Source organism: Tauraco erythrolophus, chromosome 4 (genome assembly GCF_009769465.1).
Source record: "Tauraco erythrolophus isolate bTauEry1 chromosome 4, bTauEry1.pri, whole genome shotgun sequence".
Classification (NCBI taxonomy): domain Eukaryota; kingdom Metazoa; phylum Chordata; class Aves; order Musophagiformes; family Musophagidae; genus Tauraco; species Tauraco erythrolophus.
This window is the reverse complement of record NC_141468.1, coordinates 17,678,896-17,697,325: the sequence shown is the minus strand read 5'-3', so window position 1 is coordinate 17,697,325 and position 18,430 is coordinate 17,678,896. Positions and strand designations below refer to the sequence as shown.

At 40.7% G+C, this 18,430-nt stretch overlaps 1 protein-coding gene across 2 annotated transcripts in view; it reads right to left on the bottom strand.

Moving 5' to 3' along the window:
* Positions 1 to 1,792: 1,792 nt before the first annotated feature.
* LOC104376284 (sucrase-isomaltase, intestinal) overlaps positions 1,793 to 18,430 on the bottom strand; it is a 62,713-nt gene continuing 46,075 nt past the window's right edge. Inside the window, exons 16-23 of one of the 2 annotated variants that reach the window (XM_086610349.1) lie at positions 18,042 to 18,190; positions 13,970 to 14,058; positions 11,194 to 11,246; positions 9,396 to 9,526; positions 8,300 to 8,388; positions 7,862 to 7,911; positions 4,750 to 4,908; positions 1,793 to 1,852 (exon numbers count right to left, since the gene is read on the bottom strand). In XM_086610349.1, the coding sequence (XP_086466475.1) occupies positions 1,793 to 1,852; positions 4,750 to 4,908; positions 7,862 to 7,911; positions 8,300 to 8,388; positions 9,396 to 9,526; positions 11,194 to 11,246; positions 13,970 to 14,058; positions 18,042 to 18,190 (780 nt within the window). Of the gene's footprint in view, positions 1,853 to 4,749; positions 4,909 to 7,861; positions 7,912 to 8,299; positions 8,389 to 9,395; positions 9,527 to 11,193; positions 11,251 to 13,969; positions 14,059 to 18,041; positions 18,191 to 18,430 lie in introns of both variants that reach the window. The other variant, XM_086610351.1, reaches the window with a different exon arrangement.

Below are 18,430 nucleotides of genomic sequence, written 5' to 3'. Positions count from 1 at the left end.
TGCAGATGGAGCGGGAGGAGGTGCCGGAGCTGAGATTCCCCTGCAGCCCATGGCGAGACGGCAGCGGCCCCCCTGCTGCCTGTGGGGATTAGCGGTGGAGCAGAGACCCACCCACAGCCCGTGGAGAACCTCACAGTGGAGCAGAGGTGCCTGTGCCTGAATGAGTTTGTAGAGGTCTGTCTCCATGGGAAGGGCTCCCCATGCTGCTGGAGACTGACGGTGGAGCAGACATGCATCTGCAGTCCGTGGAAAGGGACCCCACACCAGAGCAGATGGCAGCTCCCTAGGAAGCTGCGACTCTGTGGTAAAAGCCCGTGCTGGAGCAATCTGATGGGTAAGGATTGCATCCTGTGGGAAAGACTTACATTGGAGAAGTTCTTGGAGGACTGTCTTCCATAAGGAGGGACCCCACGTTGGAGCAGGGGAAGAGTGTGAGGAGTCCTCCCCCTGAGAAGGAAGGAATGGCAGAAACAGTGTGTGATGAACTGACTGCAACCCCCATTCCCTGTCTCCCTGCGCCACTGAGGGCAGAGAGGTAGAGCCAGGAAGAAGGGAGGCGGGGGAGGAAGGTGTTTCAAAGATCTGACTTGTTTCTCCTTATCCCCTCTGAAGTAACTGTCAACAAATGAAACTGATTTTTCCCCAAGCTGAGTCCATTTTGCCCGGGGCCATGGTTGGTGGGTGATCTCTCCCTGTTCTTATCCTGACCCTCAGGCCTTTGGTGACATTTTAACCCTTTCCATCCCACTGAGAGAGAGCAGTGAGTGAGCGGCAGTGTGGTAGCTTAGCTGCCAGCTGGGCTTAACCACGACAACATTGTATAAATGTCGGATTATGTATTATATAATTAAAATAACAGTGACTCTTTAGAGCCATTTCCACAAGCTGAAGCTTCTTATGGTCTTGAGAGATCATTCTGCAGTCAGAAATAGCTGAATTACAATGAACATCTAGGTATCCCCAAGCTTTGGTTAGCTGTGTTTCCCATGCATTCTCTTGGTAAATTACATCACCTCTTCCAGAACAGCGGTATGTGAGTTAAGCTGACTATCCTTCCAGTACTTAAAGCACTTCCTTGCAGCCTTCCAGTACTTAAAGGGGGCCTACAGGAAAGCTGGAGAGGGACTTTTTACAAGGGTGTGTAGTGACAGGACAAGGGGCAATGGATTTAAACTGAAAGAGGGGAGATTTAGATTAGATATAAGGAAGAAATTTTTCACTCTGAGGGTGGTGAGGCAGTGGAACAGGTTGCCCAGAGAAGTTGTAGATGCCCCATTCCTGGAAGTGTTCAAGGCCAGGTTGGATGAGGCTTTGGGCAACCTGGTGTAGTGGAGGGTTTCCCTGCCCATGGCAGGGGGGTTGGAACTAGATGATCTTTGAGGTCCCTTCCAACCCTAACCATTCTGTGATTCTATGATTCTATGATCCTGCTATTCCTTTTTTTCTTTTTCCACCCTAGGTTTGAGGAAAATCCACCAGTGTATGCTGTTCAGAATATGGTCCCATCAAGAACAATTCCAAATATTATCTCCATCTGAGGCGAGAGAGAACTTTCAGGACGATTTCTTCCATGCTATTTTGAATATACATCAGTTTATGGTAATACTTATTAACTACTATTGAAAATTTTATTGGAGGAATACTGAGTTAACAAATACTATATAGGAAAGGAAGAGTCATCAGGTGCATAAACAATGCTTTAATGGCTAAATTTTTTTTTACATTAAAATCAAAGTAAGATCAATATCTGAGGGCCAAGGATGGTAAATTATGTCAGTGTTTTCCAACCATTCTAGTAAATCATAACGTTGAGTTCCTGAGTAAGTGGGGCAGAAATCTGTAAAGTGAGTTTCTGTGAAAAAAAAAAGACACAAAAGTAATGAACAACTTTATGTTAACTCAGAAAAGACTAGCTCGAAACAGAGAACAAGAAGGGAAACTTGAGCTTAGACTTTCATGATTCACTTAACCTCATCTGGTAGGCAAGACTGACTTGGTGGCAGTACGCATCTTTCTACTGCTGTATCCAATTCAACATCCCTTTTAGAAATTCAGGAACAGTTTAAAATTAATTAGTAACATGAATTAAATATGAAATTATAATTACAATACCTGTCCTGCTCTCTCTCTGTTCAATGTTAAATTCGATGTATTTTATGCTACTCGCATAATTTCCATTTTCAGTTTTATCTTTACATTTCAGAATTAATAATCTCTTAAAATGCATAATATCCATTCACACCCCCTTAGTAATTTCTTTGCCCACCCACGAATTCATGTTAACATCACTCTATGCTTAGATCACTTCTTCAAAATCTGTACTGTTTTCATCTTTCATCACAAACAGTTCTCTACTGCTGCTTGGTAAGGACGAAGTCCACTTCTTGAATGATTTTCCTATTACTCAAATACAGACACAAAAATACGGCAACCTCATCCAAACACCAACCAAAAAGCTCCAGGCAGCCAGAAAGGCTGCTCCAGACTGCACTACTGCATGGACATTGGGAACTACAGACACTGGGAACCTCCCTGATCTTCCCAGCAGAGGATGCAAGTGGGAGAAGAAGGAGAATCTTCCTATGCCCAGGTTATTTTGTTGTCAGCACAAGCCCAGTCAACAGAAGTGCTCCTCCTGCATCCCTGCTGCAGTTACAGTATGGTTCCTGTGTCTCTTAGGGTACAATACTCCGAGACAGGGGGGAAGATAAAGAGTCCTAACAATAGGAAGATTCTGTGATATTACAAATGTCAGATCAGGGTAGCACCACATGGATCAGAGAGAAAGAACTGGCTTATTACTAAGTAAACCACTTCTATTTGTGTCCAAATAACTATGGCTCAGTTACACACTTTAGAACTGCTTTTAGTCAAATTTGCTTTCCATAAAGCAAAAGTGATATGATAGAAGTTACTTTCTACTATATCCCTTCAAACAGTGCAGTCTTTGTGTTTGTTAAAATATGATACAGTATGTATAATATAAAATCTCATTAAGCCTGTGAGAAAATGGCAGATTTTCCCTTTAGATTTAGTTAATTTTTTTTAAATTGTATGGATTGTAAGTTTTCAAGATCTAAACCCAAGCTGCTAGTGCTTTTTTTTTTAATAGAGAGTCAAACATAAGAAATCATAGTAATGGTGCTACAACATCTGTACAGCGTTGGTGGGAGAGGTTTGATTGAATCTCTTAGAGTAGTGAGAGGAATATATTTATCGGTTTAGGTTACTGTCTGATTTAAGCAATGTAATTTTTGTGCAGTTTTGGACCTTTCCTAACACAGGAGCTTGGTGTTTTTTTCTCCCTTATTTGAAGTAGTTCTTAAGCTGTAGCAATCATCTTTTGCACTTATATCAAATTTTAAATGATACTTTTGTAACAAGCTTTTTAGTCTTTCTTAATCATCTTTTTTATATGATGCTGTTAGTATGCAGTAATCTTCTGGATTTCTGTGGTTGGTGCCTTCAAGCACATCTCAATGGAGTGTTTTCTTTATCCTGCCACATCTATATTGCTTCCAATTTGCTTAGAGGCAGTTTGGCTGTTAAAAAATTTCTTCCCTTGAGGCAATACTGATTACACTTATTTATGATATCATCTCTGAAAGTGAGTGTTTTATGATTCTCCAAGGCTGAAATATCTTCTCAGCAATTTTCTTCCCTTACAGATTCCTTCAATAAAATAAATGTTCAAACAATGTTCATATAATGGGGATCACATGTTGGCTACAAATAAACTTAAATCTTTAGGCCAAATGAGTAGAGTAGCATAAGACATGACATCCATTGCTTGTTGCCTCAGCTATCTTTGATTGAATGATGAATTTGTGGCACCTTATTGTGCTAGTACTGGGAGTTCCCTCGATACAGGCCAGTGCTGAGATGTGCGTATCACATCTCATACCAAGTGTACATGACCCACTTCGGCTTGCTGGCTGCTGACAGATATGGGACAAGTGACCAGAGCAAGGGAAGTTTACTCAGTGTTACTCCTTTTGTCTGTTCTCCTGTGGGAAGGAAAATTGGGACCACAGAGACTGCGACAGCTGTTCATTAGGGGTGTTCAGTCTGTCCCTGCAGGGGTGTCCAGTCTGTCCCTGCTGGGGTGTCTCTTTGTTGGTGCCAGAGGAGGAGCACTGCACAAGCAAGTCATGCATTTCGAGCTGAGACACTGAGGTTGAACACCTTAAGATGCTGAAACTGTGACTGTTTTTTCGCTGCAGCAATAGTTTCTTAGGAACAAACATACAGCAACAGACAACATTCACCTTTCCCTCCTCTGAAGTAAAGGGGACACTCATTAGAGCCAGCAACGCTGTAAGCATTTTTGGACATTGAGTAGTTGTAGGAAAATACCTCTACTACTTCTTTTCAGCAGCTGATACATAACTTTGAGAGGTTTTCTCATTTTATCTGAATGACAATAATGCCTGTAAAATTGCTAACATTCCTCCCAGTTTGTGGAGCTTTATCTTCTTTTCATGATTTCATTAGTCTAAAAACTTGTTTAAGTGGCAGACACTAAATGAGAGAAAGAACGAGTGTGTGTGCAATAGCAGAGATTAAAGTTTTCTAGAACAGCTCTTGCTGACCCTTCCCTTCCCCCCCCAACTCAGACTGTTGTATCAAGGATTGATGGCTGCTTATACTTGGAAATGTAAAGAGGTGTGGATAAGAAACTATTTCTATTACTTGTTGACTATCTCCCTTCCCCTAAGGTTTTCCATAATTGCTCAGTGCAGCTCTTACCCCACTCGGATCATAAGAGAAGGCATCTCCACGGATGGCTCTTCCGTTCAGAGCAACAGCCTGAGGTGTCAGTTTCAGGCCAAGAATCGTAATTTTGTTGTACTTCAGAGTGTTAGCACCTTCATAGCCATTTTTAAGTATTTCTGTCTTCAGGTTTCCCTGGAAAAAGCCACAGAGAACGTTTTAGGACCACGACAACTCTTTGGAGATGACTTAACTGCATACTATTACCGTTGTCGTCTCATCTTTGTCAATGAACCTATAGAATGTCTTCAATGTAGAGATTAAAGTCTGAGACCATAAAGGAAAAATAAGCCACACAAATTTTCATATAAGAAAGGATTCATGTATCATTATAAACTAACAAAGTAAGAAACCAAAAAGCATTTACAACATTCATTTGGAATCTTCTTGAACATGATTTTTCTACTCGCAATCAATACAAATCTGGTTCTTTTATCCATTTGCTGCGTACAGTGGCATATGCAAAGCCAAAATCCAGATACAGAGATTCAATTATAGTGATCTTCAGGCAGATTTAATTAACGTCTACAACTAACTGCTTTAAACCGTTAGCATCTTCCACAAACATCAGCTACTAGGTATTTTGCCCCTATTTATGGCCCACATCTCCACAGCTCCTGCTAAAAATCTCTGCTATGTGCCAGCTTTAAGGACACTGAAGGAACACCATATGTCCACAGAGCCTTGTTTGTTGTACTCCTTATTTACTCTATATCCTGTATTTAGGGATGTACCAAGAGGACATACAAAGTCATTAAACAAATTCATTTGGATCACCAGCAACAGTAATTTCCCATACAAGCAATGAAGAGGAATCATTGAATTTATTATGTGATCAAAGTTGTTAAGGAAATAAAGATGAATTACTCTGTTCAGGAAATGATGAATTGCTATGCAATCATGACTTTTTAAAAATATGCCAAGGAGAAACCCATGATGGAACCTTTTGCATAAATTAGCTTATGTTATCTCAATGGTGCATGGTAGGAGGGGAGCAGAAGCTAGATCGCAGTATTTGTAACTTAGGGCTGTGCTTAGACTGCTTGTTTCAGGCATCCACACTAAAAATAAGGGCTAATCTTCATCACATTGATTTAAACTGCCTAAATAAGGAATGCTGGTTATTATGGAGCAAATGGGGAAAGGTCTCTAAAAGCCTCTGCAGAATGTGTTAGGGTACTTATAGATGGTGTCTTCTCCACATTGACAGAGTTCCAGCATAGAGGGAGGTTCCATATAGACAGACCACCTCCCTACAGTGATTTATTGCTGTCTCGGGTGAGGCTAAAGCAGGAGAGCTAACTCAAGGTGGCCACATAAATGCGGTAAGCTAAGCGCAACGATTAACTTAGTGATTACAACTGTATTAATAAATAAGTCTTGAATTCTTCTCTGATTTCTGGATTGTTTAAATGAAAATATAATTGAGAGGGTCTAAATCTGTAGCTGTTATCAGTGCAACACTCTGTGCTGGGTTCAGAGTAAATGCTATGATATCAGACCTTATCAGTAAATCTTAGGCATCAAAACTTGTGTGTTCTACTAAAACTAGGTGTGATTAAATTCTTCATCCACAATTTTTTAACAATATAGAAATGTGCAGCAAATACCAAGACTTTCATACATTTCACATACCTTTACAGTTTGCTATTTGACATGGATTTTTTCTTTATAAACACATAATAAAAAATCGGCATTAGAGATTATTGGAATGCTGATAGGGACTTCAGTCATGGATTTACAGGGAGAAGTAAAATATGAGCAACGAGAAATGGAAGTGCCAGTGAATCAAGAATCTAATTTGCACAGATCAGAATTTAATATAAAACTGGATATTGTTTTTCTGTAGCCTTCCTGCAATAAATTACTATACACAGACTACAGAAAGCTGAAGTGATTTTTCTTCCTTCTTACCATTGAAATGTCCTTTTTTTGAAGAAGAAGAAATACTTTTTTCTTGGTAAATCAAGAATAAAACAAATTAAAAAATAAATTTAAAGTCTAGACATGTGGTATTAGTTGCAGAAAAATATCTCACAACTATACAAGACTACACAGTAAGACCCATCGGCTTATCCTGGCTTGCTCTCACTCCTGAAAGACAGACATTCTAAGAGCAATATCACAATAGGAGTTAATACAATTTTATTCTTTTGAACATTTTCTGTAGACTACTTTGGGACTTTTAGGAATACACAGTGTGAAAACCATGCCACAGTCTCCATACAGTATCGTATTTCTTACCGGACGCTGGAGTTGTAGATAAAATATGATCTGCGTAGATTGCTGAAGATGGTTACGTTTTTTTACAATAACTCCCACAACTTACTATCGTATACTTAATGAGCTTCTAGTAGATTCATTTTATTGTATTTTTCTCAACTGAAACTGTTGGGTTTTTCTATTGAGCTTTCTCAGGACATGTCTGCACAGAAGCGAGTTCTGTGTGAAAGGCATTAGCGCACTGACCCTGGGCTAATCTATTTCTGTGCTGCATGGAGCATCTGATCAGCACCATGGGTTGCCAGTAACGTGCTGAATTGCTCTGCGGGAGACCCACCACGGGAGCAATCTCCATGCTGTCAGATGAGGAAATGCAAGCTAAAGAAGTGAGACTATGTAATTCTGTGACCCAAAATGCAAGCTTCAAGTGATCTAAGTTAAAAAGTTGCTGCGATATCCCAAAGAGAGGAACATAGCCTTCTCCTACAGCATTCTCTCTGATGGCAGACTGGAAGTGTTCACAGGAGGAAGACAAGGAAAAGGTCCCTCATTCCCAGAAGCAGTGATTCAGAGAAAAAGAAAAATATCTGTGCTGAAAAAGTGGATTTTCAGATTCACATCACAGCAGGGACATTAAGGATATTTCACTGTGATACTTGATGAAGCAAACACAAAACTGCAGCATCATAGTTGGATTATTTTGTAGCTGTCTGTAAATGAAAGCATTAGGTAGCTTACCCGGTTTAAAGGCTGAGCTATGAACAAAAAGCTTTCCAGAGAAGAGTTAGACATCAGCACCTTACAATGGCTACACTAAAATACAACTGCCTGTACGTTTGTAGGCACCTTGTATGTTGCCACTTACTTTGCTGTACGTATACTTAGCCAAGAAGTAGTTCTCCTTTTCAATAGTATCTGTCAAAACACAGAATGAGGAGGATTGGCGTCAAAACAGGGAACAAAATCCATAATCAGTTCACATCAATTGTAGAGAGTGGCTAACATCAGCCTGAGATGATTTGTGGGTTATTTCATCTCTTCCTCTAGTCTTGTTAGGGTGATCTCAGGGGAACACGACATGAGTGATTGCCCTCTCTAGCAGACCAGCTGGTCCCAGTGTCACGCCTTTCACATATCCAAACACTCATTCAAGAGCAATCTGCTTCTCACCTCTGTAATGTTCAACTTAGGGTCAGTTCTCCAGCCATTTCTAGCAGGAGTCAGTGCCATCATACTGCTGAAAAGGGCGCCTGAGGAGAACCCTGTATACAGACACCGCTTTGCAGCAGGGAACCAGTCTTACCGATCGAATCACCATCATCCCAGAAGAGAGACCCAGAAGCTTCTCCTTGTTCATCCAGGGCGATAATGAGCCCCAATGGATTCAGACGGCTGTAGACAAGCACGTTGAGAAGTGTCAGTACAAACTGGCCGGTACTATTCCAAGTTATCTAGTAAAATCTTCTGAACATAATTAATACCAATTTTAAGGTTACAAAAAAAGCCACAACAGAAGAATGACAACCACGCTCACCAAAATGGCTCCTGAAATGAAGATGAAATGTTTACCTTGCCTTGTACCTATGAAGTGTAAAATTCTCACTTTTTGAGCACTTGTGTGATCAATTTTCCCCTTCCTCAGTGGCTTTAATGTATGATAATTGGGCACTCTTGGAGGCAACTGGTTGCCAGTGCTACCTTACTGTCGTGTCATTTGGTTTGGTTTGGTTTGTTTGCTGCACAGTGCTGTTCCGTTCCTTCACTACTCACATTAGCTTCTGAGCATGGTTCAAATGTGAGGCCAGTATATTACCCATTGGTGTGGGGAAATCATTTTCCTCAAAAGAGATTTGAGCTTTTCCACTTTGTCCATGGCATTGGATAAATACGTCCAAGGAGAAGAGTTTTGCATTTTCCCCTTGCATATCTTCAATTTGAATGACTGGCAGTAGGTCAGTGTGGCAGTAAAAGGTGCAAAAGCTTTTCCAAGTGTAACCACAGAGCCAGGAATAGGTTTCAGCTGTGCAAACTATGATGTGGGTCATCTCACTGGAATAGGCTGCCCAGGGAGGTGGTTGAGTCCCCATCCCTGGATGTGTTTAAGAATAGGGTGGATGATCTACTTGAGGATATGGTTTAATGGGGATTAGGGATGGTTGGACTCGATGATCTCTAAGGTCTTTTCCAACCTAGAAATCTATGAATCTATGAATCTCTGTGGTGACTTCTCCTAATGCAATGGAGTAAAGAGTGGGATAAAAATACTGTGCCTGTCACCTGAGATGGCAGCTGGGAGCTGCAGATTGCCTCTTTTCTGCACTTCTTTTGATTGCTTTTTTGGCTGTCTGTGGGTCTGACCTGCACCGTGGTTGTTTGGTGACAGACATAGATGACATTACCTCTTAGTAGTGGTTGTGGCTGGTTCCTGTTCTGGCAGGATGTAGCCTCCACGGATGAACAGAGGGATCTTGCTTAATGGAGCAGCAACAGTAGTATAGTTCTTGTTCCAGGCACTTGGCAGTTTATGACCCTACCGCAAAAATTAATGCAGTTAAAAAAAACTCAAATCCAGGCACTATACATTGTGACCACATAACACTGAAAAATAGACCAAGAATTACATTTGCATCTCAATTACATCAGTGAAAATGCAAACAGAAAAGTGGATTTCAGGGGTATTATTCCTTTTTTTTTTTTTTGAACGTGAAAGAGGATCTAGCCCCTGCAGCTATGCATATGCATGAGAGAGAAACATCACGAATGAAAGACAGCAAATCGTCTTTAAAATGGTATATTATTCCATATGCTGTGAAAAAAACCCTCATCAAGACACTGAGCAAAAAGCAAAAGAAACTTTTACTTCCTCTTTTTATGCATATGGAGCCTGTCAGATTTCAGTTTAAGGTAAGTGATTCATAATCATTTGGGAATGTAAACTGTAGATTTTATTTTCTTTTTAGGACAAGTCTTTCCCTTTCAAAAAGTAATTACAGCATTCAATGAGTGAAATTCCTATCTGTATAGACAACTAGCATTAGTTACTTGCATCAGCCCTTTCTGCTTTAATGCCTCAAAACCAGGCAAGGCTCGCGCACAGGGCAGATAACAGGAAGGCTTTGCTCTTGCCCTTGGTAAATGGAATTCTAACTGATGGTAAGCTTTTGGATAAGCACCATGTGTATGGCAAGTACGTGCCAGATGCTGGGAGCTTTACTAATGCCAAGGGACACTGGCGCTGCTGTCCCTGTGCCCAGCCCAGCAAGGGGACTCAGAGAGAACCACGACAAGAACAGCTGAACGAAATGCTCCACCCTGCAGTGCTGTGGCCTTATTAAAAGAGAAAAGGGAAAGGGTTAGATTAACATCCATCTGAGGACACCAGCTGAATGCTGAAAACGATCAAACTTCTTTAAAAATAAGTCTGAGCTTCCTCTGAGAGCATTTTTGTCCTGCCTGCTCCTCTGCCAGCATCGCTCAGGGTAGTTAACAACAGCCTGATGCTCCTGGGCTCACATTTCTGAAAGCTCTTAGCATCAGCCTAACTACTCCTGCTGAGGCCAACGCCGGTCTCAGCCTGCAGATTGCAGTGGAGTGTAGTTAGGTTGAAATCGAGCACTTTTGGAAATGCAGTACTGGGGATGATGGTGCTTGAAAGGTCAAAACTTGTAGTCTCTGAAAGTAGAAGAGGTTGGCATTTTCCACAGAGAAGCTTGTTCTGTATCTCTTGGAAGCATCTTTCTGAGGGGAGTCTTACCCTGCTCTCTAAATGTGTCAGAAGTGATGCATGTGCAAAACTGCACGCACAAAATGGTTTGCAGCGTGTTCTCAGGAGTATGACTCGGGTTTCTGTTTCTGAGCAGGGAAATGTATCATTACAAGAATTAAAACACGCAAAAAGGAAGCGGGGGAGGGGAAGAAAGAAATCTTGATAGTTGCACAAACTTCTAGGTTGTTCTTGAAAATTCAGTTCTCTGTGTGTTAGAGATTTACAAACCAAAAATAGAAAATAAAATGCTGCTGAAAGCTGTGTAATTTACTCTCCCGGCCAGCCTAGTATAGGCTTTTTGAGCTCTAGTTTTCTTGGACACAGATGCTGAGGTAAAATACTGCTGAACATTGCTAAAAGTTATTTTACTGGAATTGTACCCTTTTAAATTATGTAAAAAATGCGAGAAACTGAATCTTAAAAATACTTACGGTATAGTAGTCAAACCATGGTGCTTCAGGGAAGTACACATCCACAGACCTTGCTCCCTGTAATTGTTATAAAGTGATTAAAGTCTTTTTTCTTTTTGCATTTCTGATATTACATTAGCTTTATTGTATTTGCGCACGGAGAGATGTATGCTGAATATTCTAATAACATCAAACCTTGGATATTATGGCTGAGTTATTATCGTAACAGTGGACTAGTGCTGGCTAATCTATAAGGCTAAGCAGAGGAGCCTATCCTATTTCAGGGGTTTTACTGCCATTTCATGGGATGAGTCAATGTTACATGATCATTTCGGTCTAGTGCATAGCTCTAGGTCTTGCAAATGGAACTGGCCCAGGTGCACTCCACTAACATCTGAGCAATCCCAGTGAGGTCTACAGCAGCCTTGGCAAGACAGCACTTCACATCTGATGATGGGGTGCGAGGACACCGCGGCTCAGTGCTTCTTGCACCGTTCCTGTCGCAAAAACAGGCAGAGAGTGAGATCTGGCAAGAAGGATACACAGATGTTTGTCTTCTTGGCAACAATTTGAAGTTGCTGATAAATAATAATAATAAATAATGTGCTGTTAATGGCACAATTACTGTATTTCATTTTGCAGCGTGCATTGTATCATATTGCTGCAGGGGTGAAATCACACTAAAGGTACTTTGAATTAATAATTAATAACTCCAGCAAAAGTTGGAATCAAAACATACTTCTTTTTTTGTCACGAATTTCTTATTCTCACAGATTAATTTTGATTCTCAACATAGGTGTCTGCCCCTTTGCAGAGTTATGGCTTACCCCCAAGGTTTACTCCAGGGAGCAGCAGGTGGAGCATGAAAAGCAAAGATGGAGGAGAAGAGTTAAGGCAAACATACTGTTTGACATTTTAGGGATTTTTTTTTATTTTTATATATATATATATATATATAAAATTTTTTAATGTATATATATAAAGCAATAGAAGGAGTAAGAAATAACTGATTTATTCAAGTATGCACATCTCACATTAGAATACAAGAATTGCTAAACTGGAAATTTGTCTAGTCCTGCAGCCTGTCTCCCACCGTGGGCAGAACTATGTGTTACAGGCAAAGTGTCCTAGTGCTGCGTTAAGGAGGGTTGGGGTAGTTTGCTCGGTCATTTAGATCTCACTAGCTGTTTAACAATTACAGGTAGGTTTAATCTAAAAAGTGCCTTGAAAACTTGAAGGAAAACCCCTATAAAGTCAAGATGCCTCTCTCTCCATATTTTCTCTGTGTTATTATGACAAGTCTGGATATTCTGGTCTGCAGAGAAGTGTGTAACCATCATCTGAATCGTGATGAGCCTAGTCTTCATGACTCGTTAAATAACAAGCTAGTGTGTAACACAGGTCCCTGATTTAATTTTGAGGGATGTCTCGCTTGCTTACACCCTAGGACTCGAGGAGAGAAGGGAAAGCTGTCCCTGAGCCATCTTCTCTAGACAAGTGGATGTCATCCTGCAGTTTGACACAGTCATCACTGCTTGTCTGCAATGCCACAGAGAGGGGCTTACAGCTCACCTCTGCCCTGTACCCTGACAGGTGGCACGAGTCCTGGCTGCCACCTCCCTCCCACCGCAAGACCCAGCAACATGTCACTTCCAAAGCTCTACTTCTCGTATCAGGCCACATGCACCCGGCCTTCCTTTTGTGCTCCAGTCCTCAAAAAAAACGTTAAGAACTCCAAATCTAGACCCGTTATCATTTTATATATCCTTATATGGTTCTCTTTCATTCACCACTTCTCAGGAAGTCACCTGGCTTGTCACCCTCTCTTCATGGCAAGGTTTCTCTCACATCTTTCATCATCTTGGTCTGAGACCCTGTGAAATCTCCTTGTTAGTCATCAGCTATTAGAAACCTGGGGGAGTCTGAAGACGAAAGACTGACAAATGAAGCACCTCAGTGGCGTCAGAATGGTTTTAGGCGCAGTGACAAGAATTTCATTTTAAATTCACAGAGGCACAAGGGCTGGTTAAAAAAAGGTGACTAACAGTGGCCTGTTTGTATGTTTGATCATCAGCAGTGTCTAGAAAATGTATCAGATATTCTGATATAGCACACTGATTGCAAACAGCTCTAGGATACATCACATGCAAGTATTTAGGACTGCTCAGATGTACCTTTCTGGTACTGTCAGCAGCCAATGGTGGGGCAAGGAGAGACACCATCCTTGCTCCAGCCAAGCGGTGAGAGCCCTGACCACAGCGCCGTGCCCAGCACACCCACAGGAAAATGCTGCTATATAAAACCTGTCATATTAGCAGCTAATATTGTCGTTACCATTTCCATAATGACTATGTGTGCCTGTGATGCTGTGAAACTCCTGGCATAGCCCTTGAAATGCTGCAGTTCCAAAACACTGTTGACAAGTGGTAATATGGAAACCAGTTTGCTTTAGTATTTGCCTGTTTCTTCCTAGCTCAACAATTACTGCACTCTGCATGTCCCTGGAGGGAGCTGTCAGCACAATAACAGGAGCACGCGAGGGGCAGGATCCAGCCTGTTTACATCCATTTGACGCTTGGAGTAGCAGGGAAATGCCATGCCCTCCCTTTCATCCTCCCACTTCAAGCACTGGGCAGCTCTGTACTGTCTGTGCTGCACAGAAATGCATTCTGCAAGCTTTGATGGCGGAGGGAAGAAACGGGTGGATATGAGCAAACATGCTCTGAATGTCATCCAACGCCCTAAGCGCAGTTCATTTCTTTTATTCCAGTATGATGGCATTTTTTAATTACAGTACTTGCCTCTTGAAGAACGGGAGCAATCATTAAAGCGGGTCCCCAGAGGAAGGCAGTGTCTATTCCATGAGTCTGCTGATCAGAGGTGAATCTAGTGTTGAAAGTCAGATACGTAATGTCAATTCACATTTTTATAGAACTTGCAGAATATTTTGATATTACTCACTGTGACAAGAAATTTACTTCCTCAAGGCATCCTGCAATACCACCAAGTATTTATTCTGGTTGAGGGAATGCCAAAAGTTGGACAGAGGTTCAGAAATTACAGTTACGCCTACCGTACCGGAGCAGACCAGAACCCTCACGAAGTGCTGGAGTTGGTTTCTTTTCAGAATAGCAGCAATGGAAAAACAACTAACTCAATTTCTGCCCAGTGGTTTGAGACTTGATCAAGGGAGCCAAAGAGCAGGATAGGGGCCAGGACCAGGAGAGCAGGAGAGGGAACTCGGAAGAATTACACTGTGCTCTGGTATCTAAAGTATTTGTGAAAATCCTTGGACTTGGCTTCCCGCACCTTTCACAGATTCACGTTAGAAATCTTTTGCAGGAGAACACAAAGCAACATTCATACATATTGCACTTTTTAGCTGCCTTTCCTGAATGGATGAAAACTTAGGAAATTTGGTCCATTTTATTCAATGGATTAAAACAGTTTTGGCTCTGATCATGTCTTCTGGAGTGCTTACAGTCCCGTTCACCTGGCACCATCTGCCAGATTGGGAAGAGATCTCTATTCCACCGTGTATCAGCTAATGAAAATACTGAATAGCACCTGGAAAAGAGGAGAGATCCTCCCCATCTCAGGAACCTCCACTCATCTGCCATAAAATCCCTGAGAATTTAAATAGGCTTTCAATTATTTGTAAGGCTATCTCTTAGGAAATTCATAATGGACCCTCGTTCCCTAGCTAGCTTATAAGAAGGTCACGTGGAGTGTGTCCCAAGCCCTGCTAAAATCAAGGTACCCTGTAGCTCCTGCTTTCCTCTGCTCCTCTGCCCCCTTTCCCATCCAACAACCCTTCTGCCTGGTCAAAGATGGCAACTGGGCTGGTTTACCATCATTCACTTTCGACAAATTCACACTGGCTGTTGCATGTTAACGGATTGTTCTCTAAGGACATACACATTATTTGTTTAAAAATTTATTTATTGTGTCTGTTTAACTGACTTTGCGGCTTCCTCTGTCTAAAGACAGGTTTCTGTTGTATGCTGGCAGGAGCAGAGTGGCTCAGTGTCGGTGCCCTGCTCTGACACCCGGCCTGCTTAGGGCATAGGCACACGCTGCACCCAGCCCACACTTACAGAAATTACTCCAAATGAGCACAAACACCTAGGCAATAAAAAGACATCTATTCGGTGTTCAGATTTCTAAAATATTCTAAGTTCAGGGGAGTACATGGAACTTAGGAAAAAATGTTCTTGAAGGCATGCCTCAGGCTCTGCCTGAAAGGAACATCAATTTATTCAGTTTCTTTTTCTGTCAAAGACAATACCTCTTTTGGATGCCTTAATCTTGGTCATTATTGCATTTTGTCATGATGCTTTGTAAATATTCAAAGTGGGATGTGGTTTTGATGAATTACCTTGTCTTTAAGTTTTTAAAATATAAAACATCAGTTTTTCTTGACACCTCAACAGCTTCTCTGTGTTTTGAATTTCACTGTAATAAAATTATAATACTGATGTGAAAGATTTCAGAAGAAAAAGCTGATCAAGAAATTATGACAAAAGAGAAGTCGATCTTATTTGCATGTGTAAACAAGCATCTCTCTGTCTAATTCAGTACTATTTTCTCTTGCTATTATAGCAACCACGAGCACAAATTCAGCAAACAAATGAGCTTCCCCATTTTGAAAATATAACCCATTAAGACATATTTGTGATCTATGAAAGGTGCTTAATTCCATCTACATGCTTCCTATGGTTAGATGCTGTCTTCTCTTCTGTCTTCTTTTTCTTCTGTTCAGCCGTTAAGCAGAGCTTTCCCTTCTCGTAATGGATTACCACCTCCCAGTCTTTTTGGACAGCTGAGCTACTGGTGCCTCTGTTTCACTGAGTGAAAGCCTCAGAGGCACCTTAAACGCTTATAGGAATATACCCGCATGTTGTTCTTGTTTGTTATTTGGAACGAGCACCTAAATATTTGAAACGAACTGAAAAATCTGAAATGACCTTATGAAATAGCTATTGCTTGGAGACTACCTGCCCAGACAGAGTTGTTTTCACAGTGAGGCTTGTGAACTCATAACAGCTCCACCTGAAAGATTAGTGCAGTTTTTTTAGCGCTCCTTTGTGTTTGTTACAAATAAAGGAAAAATTTGATGTAAAATTCCATCATCGATACATCAAAAATTCTGTTTCAATTCTCTCTCTCAAACCCACATTTCTCTTCCTGTGAGTGTCTAAGTCACTTTCTCTACTTTAGCAGACCCACTAAACCAACAAGTATTAATTAAAAACAGAAAGAAATGCTCATTAAATAACAATAGTAACCAGAATTAACTAATAATACTAAGAAATACTTCTAAGTCACTTTAGGATCTAGCTACGGCAACATTAGAAAGTGATGTGCCCACTGCTGGGATGTGACCTGGGTAGTGAAACACTTTGTGCTGATCTCCTGATGCCTACACCCCCTACATGCTTTTTAGAGGTTTTATTTCCTAGTAATTCCAGTCTGGTACCACTGACTAAATTTCCGTCAAAGGCTGGAGCACACCTTTTGGCTCAGTTTCACTCAACGGAAGTCTCCACTAGTGCATCTGACACTGCTCTACAATTCAAATCAAAGCAAATATGGAAATTTGCTGATGTAGATGTGGCCCAAATAGAGTACAAGTAAAGTATGCTGGAAACGGTCAGAAAGGCAGTTTTAACATTACTAAAATAATTCTGTATTAGCAGAGATCAGCTAACATGAATGCCAAAATGAACTCGGTCATTTCCAATATTAACACAAATCTCATTAAGGAAAAATACAGCTAAAATAAATACTTGAAATAGCATACAGCCCCTTGTAAGACATGAGTACCTGTAAAACTTCTCCTAAATGTAACCCAGTTTAATAAGGTAGCAGAGTAGGAAGAGGAAGGATATTGCTTTTAAAATTTATCAGTTAGCTGTTACACTCTAGGTAAAACAGGTTTTGTGCATTCCCTTTCCATGTTGGAACGGTCTGCACTTTAGTGTAATCTCAGTTTAATTTACAAAAAATGCCTTACCCTTTAATCAAAATGTTTTTAACCTAAAGGGAAAAGGAACATTAAACAGTCCAGGATGTAGCCTCCACCAATGAGACTAAATCGTGTCAGAGCTTTGGGCAGTAGTTTTTTATATGTATTATTTGCACTCCTTTTGCTCAAGTCTTTGCATAAAGCATTCTGAAGTAGAAAATTTACCAAAAGCGGGTAAAAAGCTAATGAAAAGATGCTGAAAGGGAAACTAAATCTCACTTTGATTCCTGCTTCTTCCAAACAGGAAAAAATGAGTTGTTCCAAAAATCTGAGGTCATATTTTCCAAGGGTTTTTTCAGTCTGTATTTATTAATCTCGGTTTTGCACCTGCTTCTACACTCAAATATCTCTAACTCTGTTTTCTCCGTGCAATTTGTGGACATGGATATAGGTTTCATACACAGCATGCAGATGCAAGCACTAAATTGGAAAATGCAAACGCTGTGGGTGATTGAAAAAATGGAGCCTTCTCTGTATGAAGCACTCTTGACATTCTGGACCACAATACTGATTTCATAGATTTAATTCAAGTACATAAAACACAGGTATGTAACTCCTAATTTTTAAAGAAAAAAGGACTGCATATTTGCCTAAGACAAGAAATTTTCAGAATTCTCCGTACTTAATTTTTCATTGAAAACAAATGTAGGCTACATTGTAATGAAAATCCATTGCATATATTAAGAGTTATTTGATTAGATTTCATTGTAAAACTCTTCTTTTTAAGAGAGAGCATGCAATAATATTAGTGACCGTATCAAACAGACATTGATTAGTTTATACATAGAATCTCAACTACATTCGTAAATAAAACATAATAAAAAAGAGATTCCAAACTCACTCGTGCATCAGTGACCGCGCCACCGTGTTTCCATGAACATGAGACTCGAAGAACAAGGTGTATAAGTATGGCAGCAGCGAGTATCTGATCCGAAGCGTAGCCCGAGCTATCTTGGCAAACTCTTCTCCGAACACTGCTGGGTCTTGTTCCTGTTAAGGAAAAGCTTTGATTTGTACCGAGCATTATAACTTGGGACTGCAAATTCAACCTGCATGCAACCTAAGGAAAGGTGTTGCTGATGTAATCCTATGAACATCAATGTTTAAATAAGGAAAAGTACTGATTTGCAAACTGGAAGTTATATTCAAAACAACATCTTTTATGACCAAACTAATATCTATATATTTTCAACTTGAAAAATTCCAGTGAGTTCAGAGAGATCAAGTCCC